This window comes from Macaca fascicularis, chromosome 8, assembly GCF_037993035.2.
Source record: "Macaca fascicularis isolate 582-1 chromosome 8, T2T-MFA8v1.1".
Classification (NCBI taxonomy): Eukaryota; Metazoa; Chordata; class Mammalia; order Primates; family Cercopithecidae; genus Macaca; species Macaca fascicularis.
Window position 1 is genome coordinate 7,308,243 of NC_088382.1, and position 20,323 is coordinate 7,328,565.

Genomic DNA, 20,323 nt, shown 5'->3' on the forward strand with positions numbered 1-20,323 from the left:
AGCAAAGCCCTTAGTGATGAAGGGAAGTTCTAGCAGAGACCCCAGGATCTAGGGCGCAAGCCAGGTGGACTTTTGGGTGAAGTACAGAAACCGCGTGATGGAGTCAGCCCAACTCAGTGGACTGTTAGCAGGAATATGCAGAGTTACAGCAAGAACCGCATGACTTCAAGTCAGTGGCAGTTACAGGAATCCAAGGAAGACCGTCTGCCTTTCACATCCTGAAACCCAAAATGTCACCTTCACCTTTGATACAAGGGGAAGACTTTGGACCTTTTCTTTGTCAATCACAGACCCACCATGTCCTCCCTGGGACCTGTATTGGGTTTCCCAGCTGTGCAGTGTCTCAGTGGGGTGCCTGGACCCCTGAGCTGCCTCTTCAGACAAGCAGAGCCTCAGTCTGGGACTGAGACCTGCTCAGAATCTGCATGGGGTAGACGTGGAGAACATCTGCTTCCTTCTCCTGGGCTCTGGGCATTGTGGGAGGTTGGTGTTGGTGGTCACAGCTGTGTCTTGGCCCATCAGATTGTTTTGGTCAAGAATGGGGAATGATCCTACTAGAACCACTGTCCCTTTCTTTGCAAACTGTAGTTTCTCTGTCACTCTTGGAAGTCTTGGGGGCATTCTATGAATGACCCTCCAGATAAGAGGCACCATGGCTTGAACAGACATGTTATTTTTTTCCAGCATGTGTAGTAAATTCATAAACTGGAACTGCTAGATCCAAAATATAAGAAATCTGTGGCTCAAGCTGGACTTGTCCTTGGGGCTTTGTGGTCATGTCCTCATAGGCCGTTGGCAAGACATCCTCAACTATTGTTAAAGCTACAGTGGGTTTCTCGGGGAGGGACAGAGAGGAGAGACAGGAGGAAGGGTCACATCACACCCCAGCAAGATGTCAGCCTGGCTCTCAGGGACACCCTGGCTCTCAGGGTTAGGCAGGTACCCTGTCCTCTTGGAGGGGAGGAGGAAGGCAGGCTCAGGAAGGTACAGACCCCACATGTGCTGGGCCTGGTGGGGAGGCTGCAGTAGGAGGCAGGACAGCAGGGGGCGCTGTGGCCTTCCCGGCAAATGCTCTGAGCATCTCAGAGGGCGCTCCTGGTCCATTCCCTTTCCCCAGACCTGGTTTCTTGCTCTCTCACTGATGTGCAGGATGTTTTGGTTATCAGAGCCTCAGCGCCCTGCAGCAACAACAAGAACGGAAGGCTTCTGATGAAATGTTTTTCCTTTCTTCATTTTTCCCATTGTCCCTTTGAAGCTGTATTTTCCAAGAAGAATCAGGTTCTCAGCAGCTTTCAGGCAACCCAAGAGAGTGCACGTTGCAAAGTGCAGTGGAGCATTTGTGCGTGTGGGTTTTCTGGGTGTGAAGACGACTTTATGGGAGTGAAATCCAGGTCTTAGTAGACGTGGCTGGAGGGTGCTCTAAATAAGGACACCCTGGTGTGGGCTGCCGTGCTTTCTGTTCCATGCATCCTGCCTTTGCCAACAACTCATTTCCCTCTTAATTAAAGTTGTTTCAGTGGATCTCCTGTAACCCTGTGTCTTAAAAGGCAAATGTGTGACCTGGACACGTTCAATAAAACTCCAATATTTTGACACAGACGATGGTGGTTTTTCCCAAGAAATAGTGAGGTTGTGAGTAGCTAAGCTGGAAGCTGACATTGTTTCTTTTGCCTAGCATAAAAGACTTGTCTTTGAGAGTGAATCCATTCAAAATGAGGCAGAGTGGAAAGACAGAGCAGTGGATGGTGAGATCAGCAGCATCATTTGTGCCTTCGTTTCAATTTGTGTCTGAAGCCATGGCTCCTTAAAAATTCTAGATTTTGGAATTTTAATTTGTCCAAAATCTTAATGTAGGATCCTGGCAGTTGCTTTCTAGTGTCTTGACACACACACATTTCAAACTTTAAAGAGGGTGTAAACAAAGAAATCTTGTTACAAGATATTTATTTAGGATCGAGAAAGATGTTAAGGACAAAGTATAGGAGAAACAACCATTTCCTGTAGCTCTCAAAGCAAATTATGAACTTATTTTTCTCTGTTCTGCAAGCTCAGCTGCAGAAGCATGTGAAGCTCACACCACCGATGATGACTTTCCCCCCATGACATTCTCTTGGACAGTAGAACGTTAATCTACAAGCGAGCAGCAGTATGTGAAGCTGATACCACCGATGACGCAGTTCCCAACACGAAGTTCTGTTCACTGGCAGAATACTAATCTGCAAGAACAGACCAAGCCCCTTGTTGAGCCTGGGAACACAGAGAAAGCAGGAAAAATTGAGCACCAAGGTCAACAGTGGGTGGTAAAGGGAATCTTGGAGAAGTCACATGCTGGCTGACAGGTGATGTTGGCTGCATAGGGGCCGGTAGCTTGTAAAAAAAAGAGGATCTCACCCAGGCCCTGAGAGGTGCATCTGACCCCTAACCTCCTGGGACAGGACATTAGGGGCTGTCAGCAGGCTCAGTGTGGAGGCCAAAGATAGCAGTAGTCTCACTGTGGATGCCTCACCCTTTGAGTCGTGAAAAATAGCCTGGGCATGTTGGTTCTGAATGCATGAGGCATAAATCGCCTGTAGGAGGACTGGAGCCTCCCCTAATTTGACCCAAACAGGTGCACGCTACAGAGGCCATTCCAGAGGCATTGGCTCCAGGGCACTCACAATACATTGGGCACAGCCCAGGAATCTGTAAAAACATGATCCATGGTGGGGTTATGGCCACAGTAACCTCCCCTGCAACTGGCACCGCCAGCTCTATGACTGGGCTCAGCACACCCTCCCCTCCTATGTAGGCCCTGCTGTGATAAATGTGGGAGGTGGTTGCTGGCCAGCCGGCTCCCGGCCGGCAGGGCAGCACTGCCTTCCCTGAGGTATGTGGACTCGCCATGTCCAACTCTTCCCATGGCCTCATCAGGTCACCAATTGTTCGGGCAATAGAGTCGCTGCTGCTATTTCTCTCTGCTTGTAGGAGGGAGCTGAGTTAGGGAAACCATGGCCTCAGCTTTCTGTCACTTGAAAGGACCCAGGTGCCAGGTTTGGCCTGTCCTACAGGTGCTGTTCCCATTTTCCCAGGGAGACATGAGTAGCCACTGTCAGGAGGAATCAGACGTGGGGCATGACTGGAGTCTGGGGACACAGCAGCACCAGAACCTGTCCCGTAGTGCCTGTTTCTATACGGGCGTTGTGTGTAGTGGTAGCCACCTTTTTAACTGGGGATATTGAGCTGCAGCTGCCAGGAAGTTTATGCCTGCAGAAGCCCATAGCCAGGATGGGTGTGCTTTGTCCAGAGGCTCTGGGAGTCATGGTTGGTGGTACTGAGGGCCTCTATGTGAAACTCAGAACCCGGGACCTGGGCACGGCCTGGGAGACCACTTGCTGAGCCAGCTGCATGCTGTATCCTGCTGTGGCCCCAGTAAGACGTGGAGGGCTTCTGCATGATGGCATCTGTGGGCCTCAGCAGAACGGACAAGTGGGGTGTAGGTGCAGGCAGAATGTCCCAGTATGTGCAGGGCTTGCCACAAAGTGGCTGGCACCCTAATGGTGAAGACTTGGGTTTTATCTGCAAGGGGAATTTGGTGGCCCACTGAGAACCAGGTGATTTCTAGAATCTTTACAGCAGCATTGGGCCTGAACTTTGTGTGGGTTGTGGCCCAGCCATGGTCTTGGAGGAAGCCACTAAAACGACCAGCGTGGTTTTCACTTCCTTCTTCTAGGGGCTTCTGAGCAAAATGCTATCAATGTAGTGCCACAGGGTACAGGAGTTCACGCTGAATCACAGGGAGTCCTGGGGGCACGAGTTACGGGCAGTAACTGGCTTACTGAGACAGCCTGAGTGCAATTTGGTAAATGTGTACTGGGTCCCTTCCAAAGTCAAAGCTAACACAGACTATGACCCCTCTGTGATGGGAATGAGCAGAATGCATTGGCCAAGTCTCCTGCTGCAAAATGTTGTGCCCTGGGCCTTTGCATGCCCTCTGTTAACTGGACCGTATCTGGGATCAGGACCTTGATGGTCCTGGAGGACAGTCTGGTGGCTGCTCTACTTGTATTCCAGCACCAGAGAGTGGCAAGCACTGTTTCCATCTTATATTTTAGTGGAGAAGACAAACAATAGGCAAAGTTATGATGGATATGATACACTATGCAGCCAGTGGTTATTACACACAGTAAAAGGATAACATTGAGGGGACCTGGAGTGCCCAGGTGACGCGGTGTTGGGGGCAGAGTGCTGCTCAGTAGTGTCACCATGGCAGCCTCGTTGTGGGGAGAGCATCAGAACAGAGGCCAGGAGGGGCTGGGGGAGTCCTGTAGAAACCTGGATGGGTCCAGGAAAAGGGGGAGCAGGTGCAGCAGTCCTGCAGCAGGCGTGTGGCCTGGCCCACGTGGCGGCCTCACCAGCAGCACCCGGAGTGGTTTCAGGAGGTCAAAGAGAACAGATGCGCTGCAGGTGGCCCGAGTCAGTGGTGGCTGCTGGTTCTGCCTTTTCCATCCCCAACTCAGTGTCCTGAGGTCATTCCCTCCCATGCACGACTGGAGGGGTGGTAACTGCTGGCTGGGGGGCGCTACTCCATGGCAGGGGCGGACTTGGCAGCCCAGGGCCCATCAGGTTCTCAGTCTGTGCTGAGGTTGCACCTGTGCTTTACCTCCTCCTCGCCCACGTGACTCTCAAACTCCAACCCAAATTAGAAGAGAGGGGCTCATCTCCTGCGGTCTCTTTCATTTTCTTTCTGGGCTGCATCAGAACCTTGGCAGAACTCTGGGTTTAAGCAAAAAAACAGTGTTTTGTCTAAAAATCTTTGCAACACTTTCGCTTCTGTGTCCATACATGATCTCCCCAGCCTGAGTTTCCCATTCTTTTCACCAGTGTTGACTCCCAGGCAGAGTAGACGTGGCTGAAACTCTTCTCTCATCCTCATGCTCTTGAATTTCCAGGGAATATTTAAGCAAGTCTGGACACTTAATAAGAGCCTTGACACCATCAACCTGAACACCATCAGAACCTTGACACCATGTTCTGGGGAAGCTGTGAGTGGGGGTGCAGGTGTGGGTGTGAGAGGAGAGAGGCCTCCAGGAGCAGCAAGTATATTCCCACACATGCTGAGGGTGTCCAGGGGCCCCAGCAGACACAGGGTGTGTGGACCTTGGTCAGGGTTTTGGTACGTGGTTTTGACCCGGTAGGGAAGGGCAGTCGTGGAACACAGGGTGCACGTTAGCATGGGGCAGGGCGGGAGCTGCGTGGGAGTGAGCTCTGAGGACTGGCCACCTCCCAGCTCTTCAGAGTGCACCACCCTGTCCCTCCCCTCAGTCCTTTGTCCACTGTCCTGTAGGGAGGGTCCTGGTGCTGCCTGTGCCACACAGCAACTCCTGGACCTGCAGATCCAGCTGCCACAGGCAGGAGGTCCGAGTCCCTGCCCTTTGAATGTCTTTCCCAGCTCCTCTCAGGCTGTCTTTGTGTCTGGTGTTGTTGCATTTTACAGTACACTATGAGAGAATAAGTCCATTGAGCAGCTTTAAAAATATGGCCCCTACATCCTACATCTGTGGCTCTTCCCAAAGAAAGGAAGGTTTATCTTCTCTCCTCTTGAATCTAGTCTGGGTGATATTTTGACAAGTAAAATAATCCTGACTTAGTGCTATGTTCTTTTCTGGGATCAGCTACTAATTAACTGATATCTTTCACTTCTTCAGTATGGGATGGTGCTGTGGCCTGAATATTTTCGTCCCTCTGAAATCCGTATGTTTACATCTTAAACCCCAAGGTGATAGCATCAAGAGGTGTGGGCTTTATCCAGTGATCAGATCAGGAGGGCACGGTCCTCCTGAATGGGATTCATGCCCTTGTAGAAGCGACCCCAGAGCACCTTGTCATTCCTTCCACCTTATGAGGACCTGTCACTGAACACAGGTCCCGCGGCTCGCCACTTGCAGCAGTGATAACTGGACGGAGGTGTGGTAGAAAGAGAGCGACTTTATTAACCAAAACTAGTAAGGGAGAAATGGCTGGATTCATATCAAAGCAACCATTTCAAGGTTTTGGGGAGAAGGCAAGAGTTTAAAAAGGGGGACTTCAGATGGGAGGCATGCAGGAGTTAAGCTGGGTGTGAGGTCTGTGTGTCTTGTTTTGGTGGCTACCTTGGGTCTCTGTCCACCTGGCTCAAAGGCTGGTGTCTTCTCCACAATGGCTGTGCTGTTGACTAGAGGCCTTGAGGTAATCTGTGGAATATTTCAAGATATGGGAGTCAAAATGTTAACTTAGCTCATTGTGGTTTCTGACATTTGAATTCAAGACCCAACTAAGATGACTGAAAAACATCCAAACTACCAAACTCAGAGAACCTGATGCAAACACAGTGCAGTGCACAAGGACAGGAGATGAGAGCAGAGGACCAGTGTGCCGGGTGCAGCCTGGGCATCAGGCTCCCAGGTAAAATATTTGATGCACAGCCCCATAGGAGAACAGCCTTTTTTTTTTTTTTTTTTTTGACGGAATCTTGCTCTGTCGCCCAGGCTAAAGTGCAAAGGTGTGATCTCGGCTTACTGCAACCTCTGTCTCCTAGGTTCAAGCCATTCTCATGACTCAGCCTCCCAAGTAGCTGGCATTACAGGCTCCTGCCACCATGCCAGGCTAATTTTTGAATTTTTTTTTTTTTTTCAGTTGAGATGAGGTTTCACCATGTTGGCCAATCTTGTCTTCAACTCCTGACCTCAGGTGATCCACCCGCCTTGGCCTCCCAAAGTGCTGGGATTACAGGCATGAGCCATTGTGCCCAGCCGAGAACAGCCTTATCGAGGCTGATCAGCAGTGAGGGAGGGACGGCTACATGAGAGGCTGGAAGGACAGCGAATGAGATCAGGGATAGGGAGCTTCTTGGTTGATGTTCAGAGCTAGAGGAATTCCAGGCCCTGGCAGAATTAGTGGGTGTCTAGTGGGTGAAACAAAGATTGTTGGAACAAAGATTACTGAGGGTCGCTGTTATTCAAAGGTAAAAGTAGTGAGAGATTGGGAGGGTGACCTGTCAGGTAACACCAGAGTGAACTCTTTTTCCAGGATTCTTAATGAGCTATTTGGCTTTCAGCAGCAAAGAAAAAAATACACATATTCAGAAAAGGGAACAAATCCTTTTTCCATCCATAACATTCTGCTTTTTCTTGTAAGCAGAGTTCAGAAAAATCAAACGAGAAACAGAAAAAATAACCTATGTCTTTTATTGTAAAATAAAATTTCATGCGGATGTTTCAGAAATGCAAGGAAGCATTTATTGAAGACCGTTGCAATAGAAGTCAAAATGTTGCAATAGGGAAAACGGTTGCCCTACACTCTCCTAAAGCCAAAGGCAGGAGAATTTCAGCCCTGCGGGGAGCTAGCGGGATAGTTCTGGAGGTCGTTAGGAGGGAAGTTGCCCAGTGTGATTGGGCCATCTGTGTTGGCTAATTTGTGCTTATTGGAGTTAGGCTTTTATCCTCCTACAGAGACGTGGCTGCTATACCCTTGCATAATTACATTTATAGGGATGAGGCATCTGACTTGCTCTTTTATTGTCCTACCGTATGAGTGGCTCAAGGTAGGAAATCTCTTGTACATCATCAGTGAACCTAGACTGTGCCTGCATCCTGGGGAACAGTTCTGGATCTCATCCAAGGCTGAGCGAGTTGCCCTGTTTGGAGACCCTCACTCCTCTCCCTGAATTCTCTGTCCCAGAGTTTGCAGCAGTCATCGCCCACCCTAGACCGCAGGAGCAGACGCCACATTGGTGCTCCCAGTGTGCCTTTATCCAACAGAGGAGCAGGGACGCTCCGTCCTCGTCTGGCTCTTTCCCTTGGATTGTTGCAGGCTTCTAAGCAAAGAGGCCCGAATTCTACTCCATCCTTCTCTGTTGCAACAGCAATTTCTCTCATTTCAGTGGAGATTGACCTCCTCCTGCCTATCTCTTAACCTAATGCTATTCTCTCCATTGAACATGCTGCTCTACTCCTTTGTTAAGTGTCTCCATGTTTTAAATATCTTTATGCTTAACCATACAATTTTTTATTGCCACTGCAAGCCAAAATAGTCCCTTTTTTCTTCTAAAGTCCTAATGCTTCACGAAGCCACATTTTGCCCAAGATATTTTTCTGTATTTCTGCCTTTAATGTTTTTCATTTGTTTCTTAAAGGTATGCTATGACAGAAACTAGAAACAAGGACTGTCTTAACTCTGTAGTTTTCAGGTTTATTCTAGACAGTTTAGTAATAACAATGTGATTTTATAATAATATGTGATGTTAGAGATGGTTAATTAATTCACTCATGATGAATTTATTGATCCCCTGTGATGTGTCAGGCACTCATCTATGCACTGTGGTACGATGAGCATAACATGCAGTTTTCCTTCTAGCATAAGAAGACAGATGTTACAAAGAGTCAGTGAAGTGTATAGAAGGTGCGATGGTTATAATTCTGAAGTTAGCCATAGAGAGAACCAGAGGGATGGAGGTCACCAGGGGGAACTTGTTGCAATTTAAAAGTGACAAATTGAGGAAGAACACAGTGACAAAGTGAAGTTTTAGCTGAGACCCCAGAGCTAGGGAGCAAGTCAGGCGGAATTCTTGGTGAAGTGCAGATGCCCTGAGATGGAGTCAGCCTGGCCCACGTGACAGTTTAGGCCCACATGACAGAGTTAGTTCATGACCGGAGGACTTTGAATCAGTGATAGTGAACCAGAAACCAAAGAAGGGTGCACAGTCTTCACACTCTGAATCATATTGAGTCCATCACTGTCACTGTCTAAACAAGGGGAAAAGCCGGGACCATTTCTCTGTCAGACCCACTGTGTCCTCCCTTGGATCTATATTGGGTTCTCTAGCTGTGCAGCATCTCAGTGGGGTGTGTGGACCGCTGAGCTGCCTCTTCAGACAGGCAGAGCCTCAATGTGGGGCTAAACATGCTCAGAATCTGCATGGGGTGGACGTGGGGAACACCTGCTCCCTTCTCCTGGGCTCTGGGCATTTGTGGTTGATGTTGGTGGTCACAGCAGTGTCTGGGCCATGAGATGTCTTAGTCTGGAATGGTGAATAACCCACTAGAGACACGTTCCTTTATTGAAGGCTGTAACCTCTCTGTCCCACTCAAACTCCTTGCGTCATTTTACCAGTGACCCACCAGCTATGAGTAGCCATGGCTTGAATATAGTTTCTTTTTCAAACGTGTGTTTTAAATTCGCCAACTACAACTACCAGATGCAGAGAAAATACGAGGGGCTCACGCTGGATTACTGAAAGTGGTCATGTCCCGAAAGGCCATTTGTAGGACATATTGGACAAGGGTTCAAGGGTCAGTGGGAATCAGGGGAGGGAAAGGGAGAACAGACAGGAGGAAAGGTCATGTCACAGCAAGATGTCAGCCTGGCCCTCAGGGACACCGGGATTAGGTAGTGACCCTTTCGTCTTGGAGGGGAGGAGGAAGATAGGCTCAGGAAGGTGCGGATCCTACGTGTGCTATGCCTGGTGGGGAGGCTGCAGTTGGAGGCAGGACAGCAGGGGGCGCTGTGGCCTTCCCGGCAAATGCTCTGAGCATCTCAGAGGGCACCCCTGGTTCATTCCCTTTCCCCAGACCTGCTTTCTTGCTCACTCACTGATGTGCTGAATGTTTTGGGTATCAGAGCCTCAGTGCCCTGCAGCAACAACAGGGCCGCCAAGGTCCTGATGAAATTTATTTCCTCTCTTCTCTTTTCCCCTCCGAAGTTGTATTTTCCAAGTAGAATCAGGTTCTCAGCAGCTTTCAGGCAACCCAAGAGAGTGCACGTTGCAAAGTGCAGTGGAGCATTTGTGCGTGTGGGTTTTCTGGGTGTGGAGACGACTTTATGGGAGTGAAATCCAGGTCTTAGTAGACGTGGCTGGAGGGTGTTCTAAATGAGGACATCCTGGTGTGGGCTGCTGTGCTTTCTGTTCCATGCATCCCGCCTTTGCTAACAACCCATTTCCCTTTTAATTAAAGTTGTTTCAGTGGATCTCCTGTAACCCTATGTCTTAAAAGGCAAATGTGTGACCTGGACACGTTCAATAAAACTCCAATTCTTTAGCACAGACGATGCTGGTTTTCCTGGAGAAGTAACAATTCTGTGACTGCATAAACTTTAAGCTGACCCTGAGTGTTTGACCAGCACACAATGGATCCGATGAAAATGAGGCAGAGTGAAAAGGCAGAGCAGTGGATGGGGAGATCGGTGGTGACACTGGACCTTCATTTCAACTGAGGTTTGAAGCTCAAATTCCTGCTTGAAATTCCTACAAATTTGAATTTTAGTTTGTTCAAAAATTTTATTTAGGTTTCTGGTACGTGTATCCCAAATGTGTTGACACAGAAACATATCACACATTAAAGAGGTGTAAACACAGAAGTCTTATCAGAAGGCATTTATTTGGGAAGAGGAAAGGAAACTGAGGACCAGGTATAGGAGTAACAGCAATTCCCTGAAGCTCTGAAGGCAAATTACGAGCTCGTTTTTCTCTCTTCCGCAAGCTCAGCGGCAGCAGTACGGGTAGCGTACTCCAGGAGCACTGCAAGTCCCTCTTCGCTGTTCTCCAGGACGGCAGGAGTCTCGCCTGCAGGTGCAGGGCAAGCCCCTCGTTGAACCTATAGACACAGAGAGAGCATCCGAAATTGAGCACTAAGGTCAACAGTGGGTAGTAAAGGGAATCTTGGAGAAGTCACATGCTGACTGATGGGTGATGTTGGCTGCATTAGGGCCGGTAGCATGAACAACCTCCGTCAATAGGAATAAATACACAGAGCAGTGCTGGTCTCACAGGATTTGAGACTCACTCTCATTTGCTTTGATTTTTGTGCTCCGGCCCCATCACCCACACACACCTGAACACACTGTTAGGCCCATCCTCAGTCTTTAAAAGATTCTCTATAGACAGAGTAAAATATTCTCCCAATAGTTAAGTCTACTTGTTTAGATCCAGAACGAACTAGTTAGTATGTCTCTCTGTATTTTAAACATAGTGAATTTCACAGACATATCTTGGAATGAAGTTTTGGGAGAAGAAAATCTCTTAGATTTATTTGACTCTCTACTCAGTTTACAGATGAGAAAATCAAGGCTCAGAGATGCTAAGTGAAGTCACCTAAGTGACATGGGCCATTGAGACTCCATTCCAGACTCTATCTCCCATCTGTCCCTCTAGACTCTGCAGCTCTGCATACTGGCCTCTCTCACCTGAAACCTGAAGAGTGGCGCTTTCGTCCCATGCAAAGGAGTCAACCACTTCCTGATCATCGGCTCTAGGCTGCTCCTGGGTTGCAGCTCTTGCCTGGAGTGACTCCGCCTGAGCCTGCAGGGCCACCAGGAGAATGGCAGCAAGGAGAGCAAGGGTCCTCATGGCTGGGGTCACCTGGAGGAGGGAGAGCAGGAGCAGATGTGTGAGGAGGGAGGAGCCTGCCTAGAGTTATAGCTGGGAGAACGCTCAGAGACAAGAAACCTTCTCGAACCTTCTCAGTGAGAGGAGGTGGACATTTCTTTGGGGAGGGTGTGGGTATCCATTGGCCTCAATGTCCCTCCTTTCCTTCTCTGCTCTCCCAGCTTTCATTCTAGCATGCATCTCTATGTTGAGTGTCTGTGCTAGGTTGATGTTGATGATGGTGTTGAGGACCCTGCCATGTTTTCCTGCTTTCAGCTGCCTAAATATTTTCTCTTACACTATGAAAAGAAAGAGTGCTTTCATTCAATGAATTCAGGGAACAAATGCCTCTTACTTTGTGAAGATGGGCTCTACTCTTCTCTGGAAGTCTAGACCTGGACCCAGTGGTTTTTCATTGCAGGCTTTGAAGTCATTATCACCCTCGTGAAGGGGTTTTTGAGGTTATCGGGTGAGGAGTCTCCTGTAGGGGCCAGGGTAGGGAGGACAATGACCTCACCAGGCTACAGGTAAAACAAGCTCAGTGATATAAACAGTCATCTAAGGCTAAAATGTGTATTATTTCCATCTCTATTTAGGTGTGAGTGACAAAAATTATATATGTGTAATGTATACTACCTTATGAGTTGATATATGTATATATTTGGACCTTTATCTTATATCATGTAGAGAAATCAAGTCAAAATGATTAGAAGACCTAAACATAGACCTGAAACCATTGATGAGAGGAACAGATGAAGATAAAGCTTTGGTGTTGCTGTGGGTAATGATTTCTTGGCTATGGCACCAAAGGCACAGGCAACAAGGGGGAAAAGAGAGAAGTGGAGATGCTTTGAACACTAATGCATCTGCACAGCAAAAGAAACAATCACCTGAGTGAAAAGGCAACCCAGGAAATGAGAGAAAATATTTGCAAACACTACATGATAGGAAGGGTAAATATCTGAATACATAAGGAAGTCAGACAATTCAACAGCAAAAAAAAATAAAATAAAATAAAATAACCTGATTGGAAAACAGACCAATGACCTGAATAGACTTCTCTCAAAAGAATATTCTAAAGAGCTATGATCATCTTTATTGGACATACCAAGTAGGACATGTGTGTTTAGAAGGAAACTGCTTGAGTTTCTCTGTTAACTTAGCTGGTAGCCAATGCCCCCAGCAGCCACCAGAGATTCAGACAGATGTTCACAGCAGGGGATTCACCCGCTGGCTCCCTCTGGGGTGGCCCGGGATTCACAGTTCAGATTGGGGGCACAGGTTCAATGTTGAAACCTCAATGTGAAGGTTTAAATTTTGTGCTACTTATAGATCCTCAGGCTAGGCAGGGCTAGCAGAGAGGGCAGACAGCAGTCCTGTGTTCCAGGTCTTATGCAGCAAGAGCAGCTGTGCACATCCCAGAGAAGACTTCTCCTATTTATAGGTCTTTGGGTCTCAGGTGTCCTAATTTTCAGGGTTATTTTCTGTCGGGTACATTAAATAACTCTGGTGACAGGGACAGCTGAGAAATTTGGTGTGAAGCTTGGGTTCAAACAGGCATCCCCAGAAGGACCTCTCATTTACCTTGATCAGCCCTGGCCAGGTCCAACTAGCAACCAACTATGGAATCTCCATGACTCCTAAGACAATTGAGCCCACAGTGCCTATACTGGTGGCTGAGGCTGAACTACCTGGACCGAGGGAATATTTAAAGCCACCAGGAAAGGACAGCTTGTGTACTGTAGTATACACTCTGTAAGGAGACTAGGAAAAAGCGCTAACCTATACACTGAGGAGGGTTTGGGATTTTGTTTTCAATCAGCCTGTGCAGGCCCTGGGGTCTAACCATAAATACACATCAAAGCCATTCAGCCAAGCCGAGATGTTGGCGAACACCTGGGTGAGACTGAATACCGCCTGGGCTTGTCTTGCTAAGCAGGTCAGGTGTTGCTGGATTCTCCTGAGTTAAGCAAGTACAGGAAGCACGGGGTGCCCTAGAGGGGATAGTTGTCTCCTGCTTGGCAATTAGATACTTGGAGGCTAAATAATTGTCTAGGAGTAAGAGTGAAAGTGTTTTCAGTAATCTTAAGGTGGGATGAGGTGTCTCAGGTCTTGTTAGGGGTGGTTGCTGTTCCAGAGCAGTGGGGTCGCTGTCACTCTGAGGAAGTAGTGAGTTCCTGATCTCTAGCAGGCCCAGAAATTTCACCATTTGAGGAAGTGGCTCTGGTTTCATCCCAGCAGAGGAACAAATTAGGGCTCTTTGGGGAACTGGGACTAGGAGATGGTTTTAGGTTTTGGGCATTAGTAGGTGCCCTGTGAGGGCCCAGTGGATGTGCGTATAGACAGAAAATGAGAAGGGGTGGGCGTGTATGTGGGGAAGGTCCCATGGTTGTGGGAACATCCAGTGACCTGCAGAAGTCAAACCTGGACCAGCCCTCCTGCGCACAGAACACTCCAATCCACAGGCATTTCCTCAGTAACACATGAGAGAACTATTATTGGGAGAGCTGGTTAGATTTGGGTGTGGTGTTGTTAACACACACATCTCAGAAGCCCATATTTTTTGGCTAACTTGTAGGGCAGCTCCACGATCTGACCTAGTTCCTTTGGTTTCCTTGCTGTTGGAGATATAGCTAATGGGGTTACTCTGAAGACAAATGGTGATCTCACAAAATACCATTGTATCGGGTCATCTGCAGAGTACTCAACAAAGCCTGAGCTAAGGAAGTGGTATGGCAAGGGTCAGGGTATGTGTCATACACCAGCGTCATGTGCTGGGGTAGGGAGCGTAGCAGTAAGGAGTAAGGAGTATCCTATAGTAGTAAGGAAAGGTTGCTTTGCTGGTGACCCCACAGTCAAGGCGAGTTTCTTTGGTGTCTCCATTTCCAGCGAGGCCATTGCCTCCCTTGACAACCCCTTGGGCAGGGGCGCTGTCATCTGAAGCCATGGCCATTCCCATGGGGATGGCCTTCCCAGGTGGCCACCCACGAAGGGAAGTGGGGGTCTGGGCATTCGCTTTACTGCTGCTGTTGCACAGGCTGTTAGCCCTGTGGGTCTTCAGGGAAGCATTCAGAGAAGGTTGAGCCGTGTTTTCCTTAGTGGTGTAGGACGTTTCCGTCCACAACTCTTATACATCAGAGCACGTACATATCCTTGAGCCTGTGATGATTTTGGAAGCTGTCTCTGCACGTGGGGCTCCAATGTGCAAGCTACAGTCTGGGTTTGTGCTGTGCTGTGGTGTTGTTAGCTAGTTTGAATTCACACCTGGCATTGGGAGGGCCACCTGCTGGTCTTTTTTTTTTTTTTTCTTTTAGTAGGAGTTTCACTCTTGTTGCCCAGGCTGGAGTACAATGGTGCGATCTCGGCTCATCGCAATCTCTGCCTCCCGGGTTCAAGTGATTCTCCTGTTTCAGCATCCTGAGTAGCTGAGATTACAAGCGTGCACCACCATTCCCAGCTAATTTTGTATTTTTAGTAGAGATTGGGTTTCTCCATGTTGGTCAGGCTTGTCTTGAACTCCTGACCTCAGGTGATCCTCAGCCTCTCAAAGTGCTGGGAGTACAGGCATGAGCCACCTGCCGGTCTTTAAAATGTTATTTGTGATTGTGAAGGCTGCTGGTGTTTAAGCTTTATGCCATTGGACCCATTCAATATCTCAGGATTGAGTTGCCTGCCTTGGACGGAGGTCAGGTGGCATTTGAGGCACAGCCCCTCTAGCATGGGATTCCAGCACTTCCCACCTTTCCAGCCTGGAGTACAAGTTCTGACCAGGGCAGTCCTGTTCTAGCAACTTTTGGGCTTCGGATCCTGAGTCTGACAGTAGCTCCACAAGCCATAGGTACATAACATACCAAACAATCGACCATAAAGAGCACTGGCATCTTATCACTCAGGGCTCCGATATTGACATCGATTATGGGGTTAGCTTTCACCAACATTTCTTCAGAGTCTTTCTCCACCATCAACACAGGCTACATTTGGGAATGATACTTCCATGTGATCATCAGCTAATGTAGACTATGCCCACTAGTCTGAAGGCTTCTCTTTGTTTAGTGACTCAGTCTGTGCCCTTTCTGGGTCTTGGAGCAATAATCCCTACTCCCTCCAGGGAGGGGCGAGTGGGAGACATTAGCTACCTTTCAAAGTAGTAAGAACTGGAGCTTCTGCTGGAAGCTGCACATCAAGATGGGAGGTGTGGTGTTGCTGAAGCACTGTGGCTCTGCTGGGTGCCTGGCCATCAGTCCTTAAGGGATCACAGCTTACTATCCATCCACAATCTGTTGTCCAGTAAACATTTGATGTTGAGACGATGGACCTCTTACCACAGTACGAGGAGTTCTCATTATTGGAGCAAATGTGAATGATACTATCTCTAAGGGAAAAATAACCTGACTCTTCTGTGATTACCAAAGTGCTCACCATGGTGGGCCTGGCCTAATTGTGATGAGGCACTGGTGGCCACAGGGTAGAGAATTAAGAAAGTTAGGACTCTCAGAAGGAGCTTGGTCCCCTTGGGGTTTCATAGCCCATGCCACAGCTTCAATAAGAATGCCTTTAGGAGGCCACTGTGCTGCTTGAGGAGGCTGGTGGCTTGGGGGAAATGGGCCCAGTGAGAGTCCCTTAAACCCTCATGCTGTGGTGCCCATTCCTATGTCACCACCGCTGCCTTGAAGTGGGAGCCTAGATCTTGATCAATGATGTTGGGTGGTTTCCGAGAGGGAAACTTCACAGAACAAATGTCACAGCAAGAGAGTACCTGCTACACCAAGCGTCTTGGGTTGGAAGAGTCAATGGAAGTGCAGGGTTATGTGTCTGCTTCTGCACAGCAGAAGGTGCTGGCTGCATGGGAGGGACCCAGTGAAGTCAGTATGCTGAAAGGGACAAGGGAGTGCCGGCCACAGCCTGTGTTAACTAGGTCATGGCATCTGCACTTGAGCATCCCTTGCTTGGCAGGATGTCTGGTGAGAGGCACCAGTGGCCTAGGGTACCCTCTAAAGTGGCCACAGCCCCCAGCGCCAAAAGTTGGGGGGTGCCGCTTTTGTTTGAGGACCAAGATGCCATTCTCTCCACTGCATATGCTGCTCTGCCCCTTCTTCTAATCTATTCACATTTTCAATATCTTCGTATTTCACCATGAAATCCTTTATTGCCACTCCGAGACAAAATGATCTCTGCCTTTCTCCTGAAGCCCTGATGCTTCATGAAGCCACATTTTACCCAGGATATTTTTCTACATTTCAGACTTCAGTGTTTTTAATTTGTTTCTTCAAGGTTTGCTATCACAGGCACTAGACACATGGACTGCCTTACCTCAGTAGGTTTCAGTTTTCTCCTATACGGTTTAGTGATAATAATACAATTCTATATAATTACGTGGTATTGGTTATAATTAATTTATCCATAATGAATTTGTCGATCCCCTACTATGTGTTAGGCAGTTAACTATGCACTGTGGTATAACGATGAGCAAAACATGCCGCTCGCCTTCTATTGTAGGGAGAGAAATGTTACAGATAGTACGTGAAATGTACAGAAGGTGAGATTATTACAATTCCACAGTTAGCAATAACGAGAACAAGAGGGATGGGGGCCACTAGGGGAACTTGTTGCAATTAAAAATTGAGAAATCGAGAAAGACTTCAGTGACAAGATGAAATTTTAGCCGAGATTCCAGGTCTGGGCAACCAGCTGGTGCCCTTCTGGGTGTAGTGCAGATGCCCCGAGATGGAGTCAGCTCGGCCCCCATGACAGTTTGGAACAATATGGAAAGTAACTTATGACTGCCTGATTTTGAATCAGTGGCAGTTATTAGAAACCAAGGAAGGATCCTGCTCTTCAAACCGTGAATCCCAATATGTTTCCGTCACTGTCTCAACAAAAGGAAGAGCTCAGACCATTTCTCTGTCACACACAGACCTACTGTATCTTCCCTGGGGCCTATATTGAGTTCCCCAGCCGTGCAGTGTCTCAGAGGGGTGCCTGGACCCCTGAGCTGCCTCTTCAGATAGGCAGAGCCTCAGTCTAGGGCCAAGATCTGCTCAGAATCTGCATGGGGTGGACGTGGAAAACACCTGCATTCTTCTCCTGGGCTCTGGGCATTTGTTGTTAGTGTTGGTGGTCACGGCAGTGTCTGGGCCATGAGATGATTTAGTCAGAAATGGTGAACAAGCCACTTGAGACACCTTCCTTTCTTTGAAGCCTGTAATTTTTCTGTCCCACTCAAACTCCTTGGAGCATTTTAACAGTGACCACCCACTAAGAGTATGCATGACTTGAATATAGTTTTCTTTTTTTCCCCAAACATGTGTTTTGAAATCACTGACTGCAACTACGCCATCCAGAGTAAATATGAGGGACTCACACTGGACTCCCTCTCAGGGCTGGGTGAGTCATGTCCTGAAAGGACATTTGCAGGACACATTGGACAACGGTTCAAGGGTCTGTGGGAATCAGGGGAGCGAAAGGGAGGACAGGAGGAAGGGTCACATCTCACCCCAGCAAGATGTCAGCCTGGCCTCAGGTACACCGGGGTTAGGCAGTAACTCTGTCCTCTTGGAGGGGAGGAGGAAGGCAGGCTCAGGAAGGTACAAACCCCACATGTGCTGTGCCTGGTGGAGAGGCTGCAGTTGGAGGCAGGACAGCAGGGGGCGCTGTGGCCTTCCCGGCAAATACTCTGCGCATCTCAGAGGGCGCTCCTGGTTCATTCCCTTTCCCCAGACCTGGTTTCTTGCTCACTCACTGATGTGTAGGATGTTTTGGGAATTAGAACCTCAGCGCCCTGTAGCACCAGCAGGGACTCAGGTTACTTGGAGAACTCTTGTCCCTCTCTTCACTTTTCCTGATGTCTTAGAAGCAGTATTTTCCAGGCAGAACCAGATTTTCTGCAGCTTTAACGTAACCCAAGAGAGTGCCTGTCACCCAGGGCAGTGAATTGTGTGTGCGCGTTTTCTATGTGTGCAGACAACTTTATGTGTGTGAAATCTAGATTTTAGTAGATATGGCTGGAAAATACTCTTAATGAGGATATCCCAGTGGGGTACCCCTGTGCTTTCTGTTCTGCTCATCACGTCTTTGTAACATCCAGTTCCACTTTAATTGAATTGTTTTTTCCTGTGGAGCTGATACTACATCAGGTCTAAAAAGCAGATGTACTATCCAGAACTGCTCAGGGAAACTCAAATACTTCTGGAAAGAACATGCTGGCTTTTCCTGAGGGTTAGCAACGTTATGGCTGTATATGCTTGAAGCTGACAATGATGGTTTATGGAACACATAAGCATTATCTTTGCGTGAACCCAATCAAAATGAGGCAGAGTGAAAAGGCAGAGCAGTAGATGGGGAGATGAGCAGCATCATTAGAGCTTTCCTAGCAATGTGTGTCTGAAACCTTTGTTCATCTCCAATCTTCCTAGAATTGGAACTGGCTTTTGTTTAACATATAGAATTTAGGGCTCCAATACTTGCATCCCACAGTCTTGACTAAGACACATATCAAACATTAAAGTGGTGCAAATGCAAAACTTGCTACAAGTACTTTATGAGAGATGAGGAAAGGAAGCTGGGGACCAAGTACAGTCATAATGAAAGTTATCTTCTAGGTCTGGAAGCTAGTTATGTGAACTTACTTTCTTCTGTTTCACAAGCCCAGAGGCAGCAGAATTTGTAGTGAATCTCACCGGAGGTGCAGGTTCCATAGTTGCGTTCTTGAAGATGACAATCTCTTATTCTGCAAGAGCACCTCAAGAGGGTCCTTGGGCCTGGGGATAGACAGAGCATCAAGCATTAGGACTGGAGTCAGATGTGAGTGGTAGAGAGAATCCCCATGCAGTTACCTGCTGGGCTGATTGTGTTCATCACGGTGGCCACGTCACGGCAGCAGCAAGATCAGCCTAATCAATAGGAATCAATGTACACAGCAGTGCTGCTCACAGGCAGGGTTAGAGAACCATTCTCATGTGCTCACCCTTATGTACTCCTGCCCCGTCACCCAGGCATCTGATCACACTCTTAGGCCTGTTCCTAGTTTCTAAAACTCTTCTAATAGACCAAGTGAAATGTATTTCTTCAAGAGTGGGCTCTCACCAATGATGCAGGGCAGATGGCCCAGTATGTTTCTGCAGAGCATAAAATAAGTGTGCTTCTCAGAATTGTCATAGAATCAAAAATCTTTGGAGAAAAGTTATCCCTGGAGTATCATCTGGTTCTTTCTTTTTAGTCTACACATGAGGAAATTGAGGCCTGGGGAGGTGATCACCTAAGGGAAAGAGCCAGCTATTGGGTCTGATTCTAGAGGCTCCTGGTTTTTCCTCTCTAGACTCCTAGCTCTGCAATGCTGGCGGCTCTCACCTGAAGTTCTAAAACCTGAGCTTGTGTCCCCTGTGAAGTAGATGGCAAAGTCCTGGTCGTCTGTCCCAGGCTGCTCCTGGGCTGTAGCCTAGTCAGCTCTTGCCTAGAGTGGCTCAAGCCAGAGCCTAGAGGGGCACCAGGAGAATGGCAGTGAGGAAGGTGAGGGTCCTCATGGCTGGGGTGACCTGGAGGAGGGAGAGCAGGAGCCTGAAGTTATTGAATAAGAGCACTGTTTGTTTTCTTTTTCGGACATTAAGAAGGAAATGTTTCAGCAGATGAGACACAGGAAATTATATCATGGTCCTAATCATCCCTTTTGGCTTGGACCCAGAAAAGACACTCAATAAACAGACTTGCAATTACGTTTGCACCAACCAGGGCCTTCTAAAAGAAATTCCACTGGGCGCAGTGATGGTTGGAGTGATTTTTGTTTTTAGTGTATTAAACAAATATTTAATGAGGACAATGTAGCAATAAATTCAAAATGTTTAAGACATGTTCTTTAACCCAGAATTCTACTTCTAAAGACATATTCGAAAAATACTGTCACAGGCAAACTGATGTCTATAAAATTATATTCATTGCTGTTTAAAATTGTCA

At 47.9% G+C, this 20,323-nt stretch overlaps 1 protein-coding gene and 1 long non-coding RNA gene across 6 annotated transcripts in view; one reads left to right on the forward strand and one right to left on the reverse strand.

The window, feature by feature from the left end:
• Positions 1–20,323, forward strand: part of LOC102115048 (uncharacterized) — a 275,169-nt gene that overhangs the window by 98,679 nt on the left and 156,167 nt on the right. The window lies entirely within an intron of this gene.
• On the reverse strand, positions 2,126–20,267 carry LOC102115676 (defensin alpha 4). Its single transcript, XM_005596000.4, is given in 4 exon segments — positions 2,126–2,247; positions 11,197–11,371; positions 19,003–19,134; positions 19,724–20,267. Coding segments are annotated over 3 exon segments (366 nt in total). The 5' UTR covers positions 19,072–19,134; positions 19,724–20,267.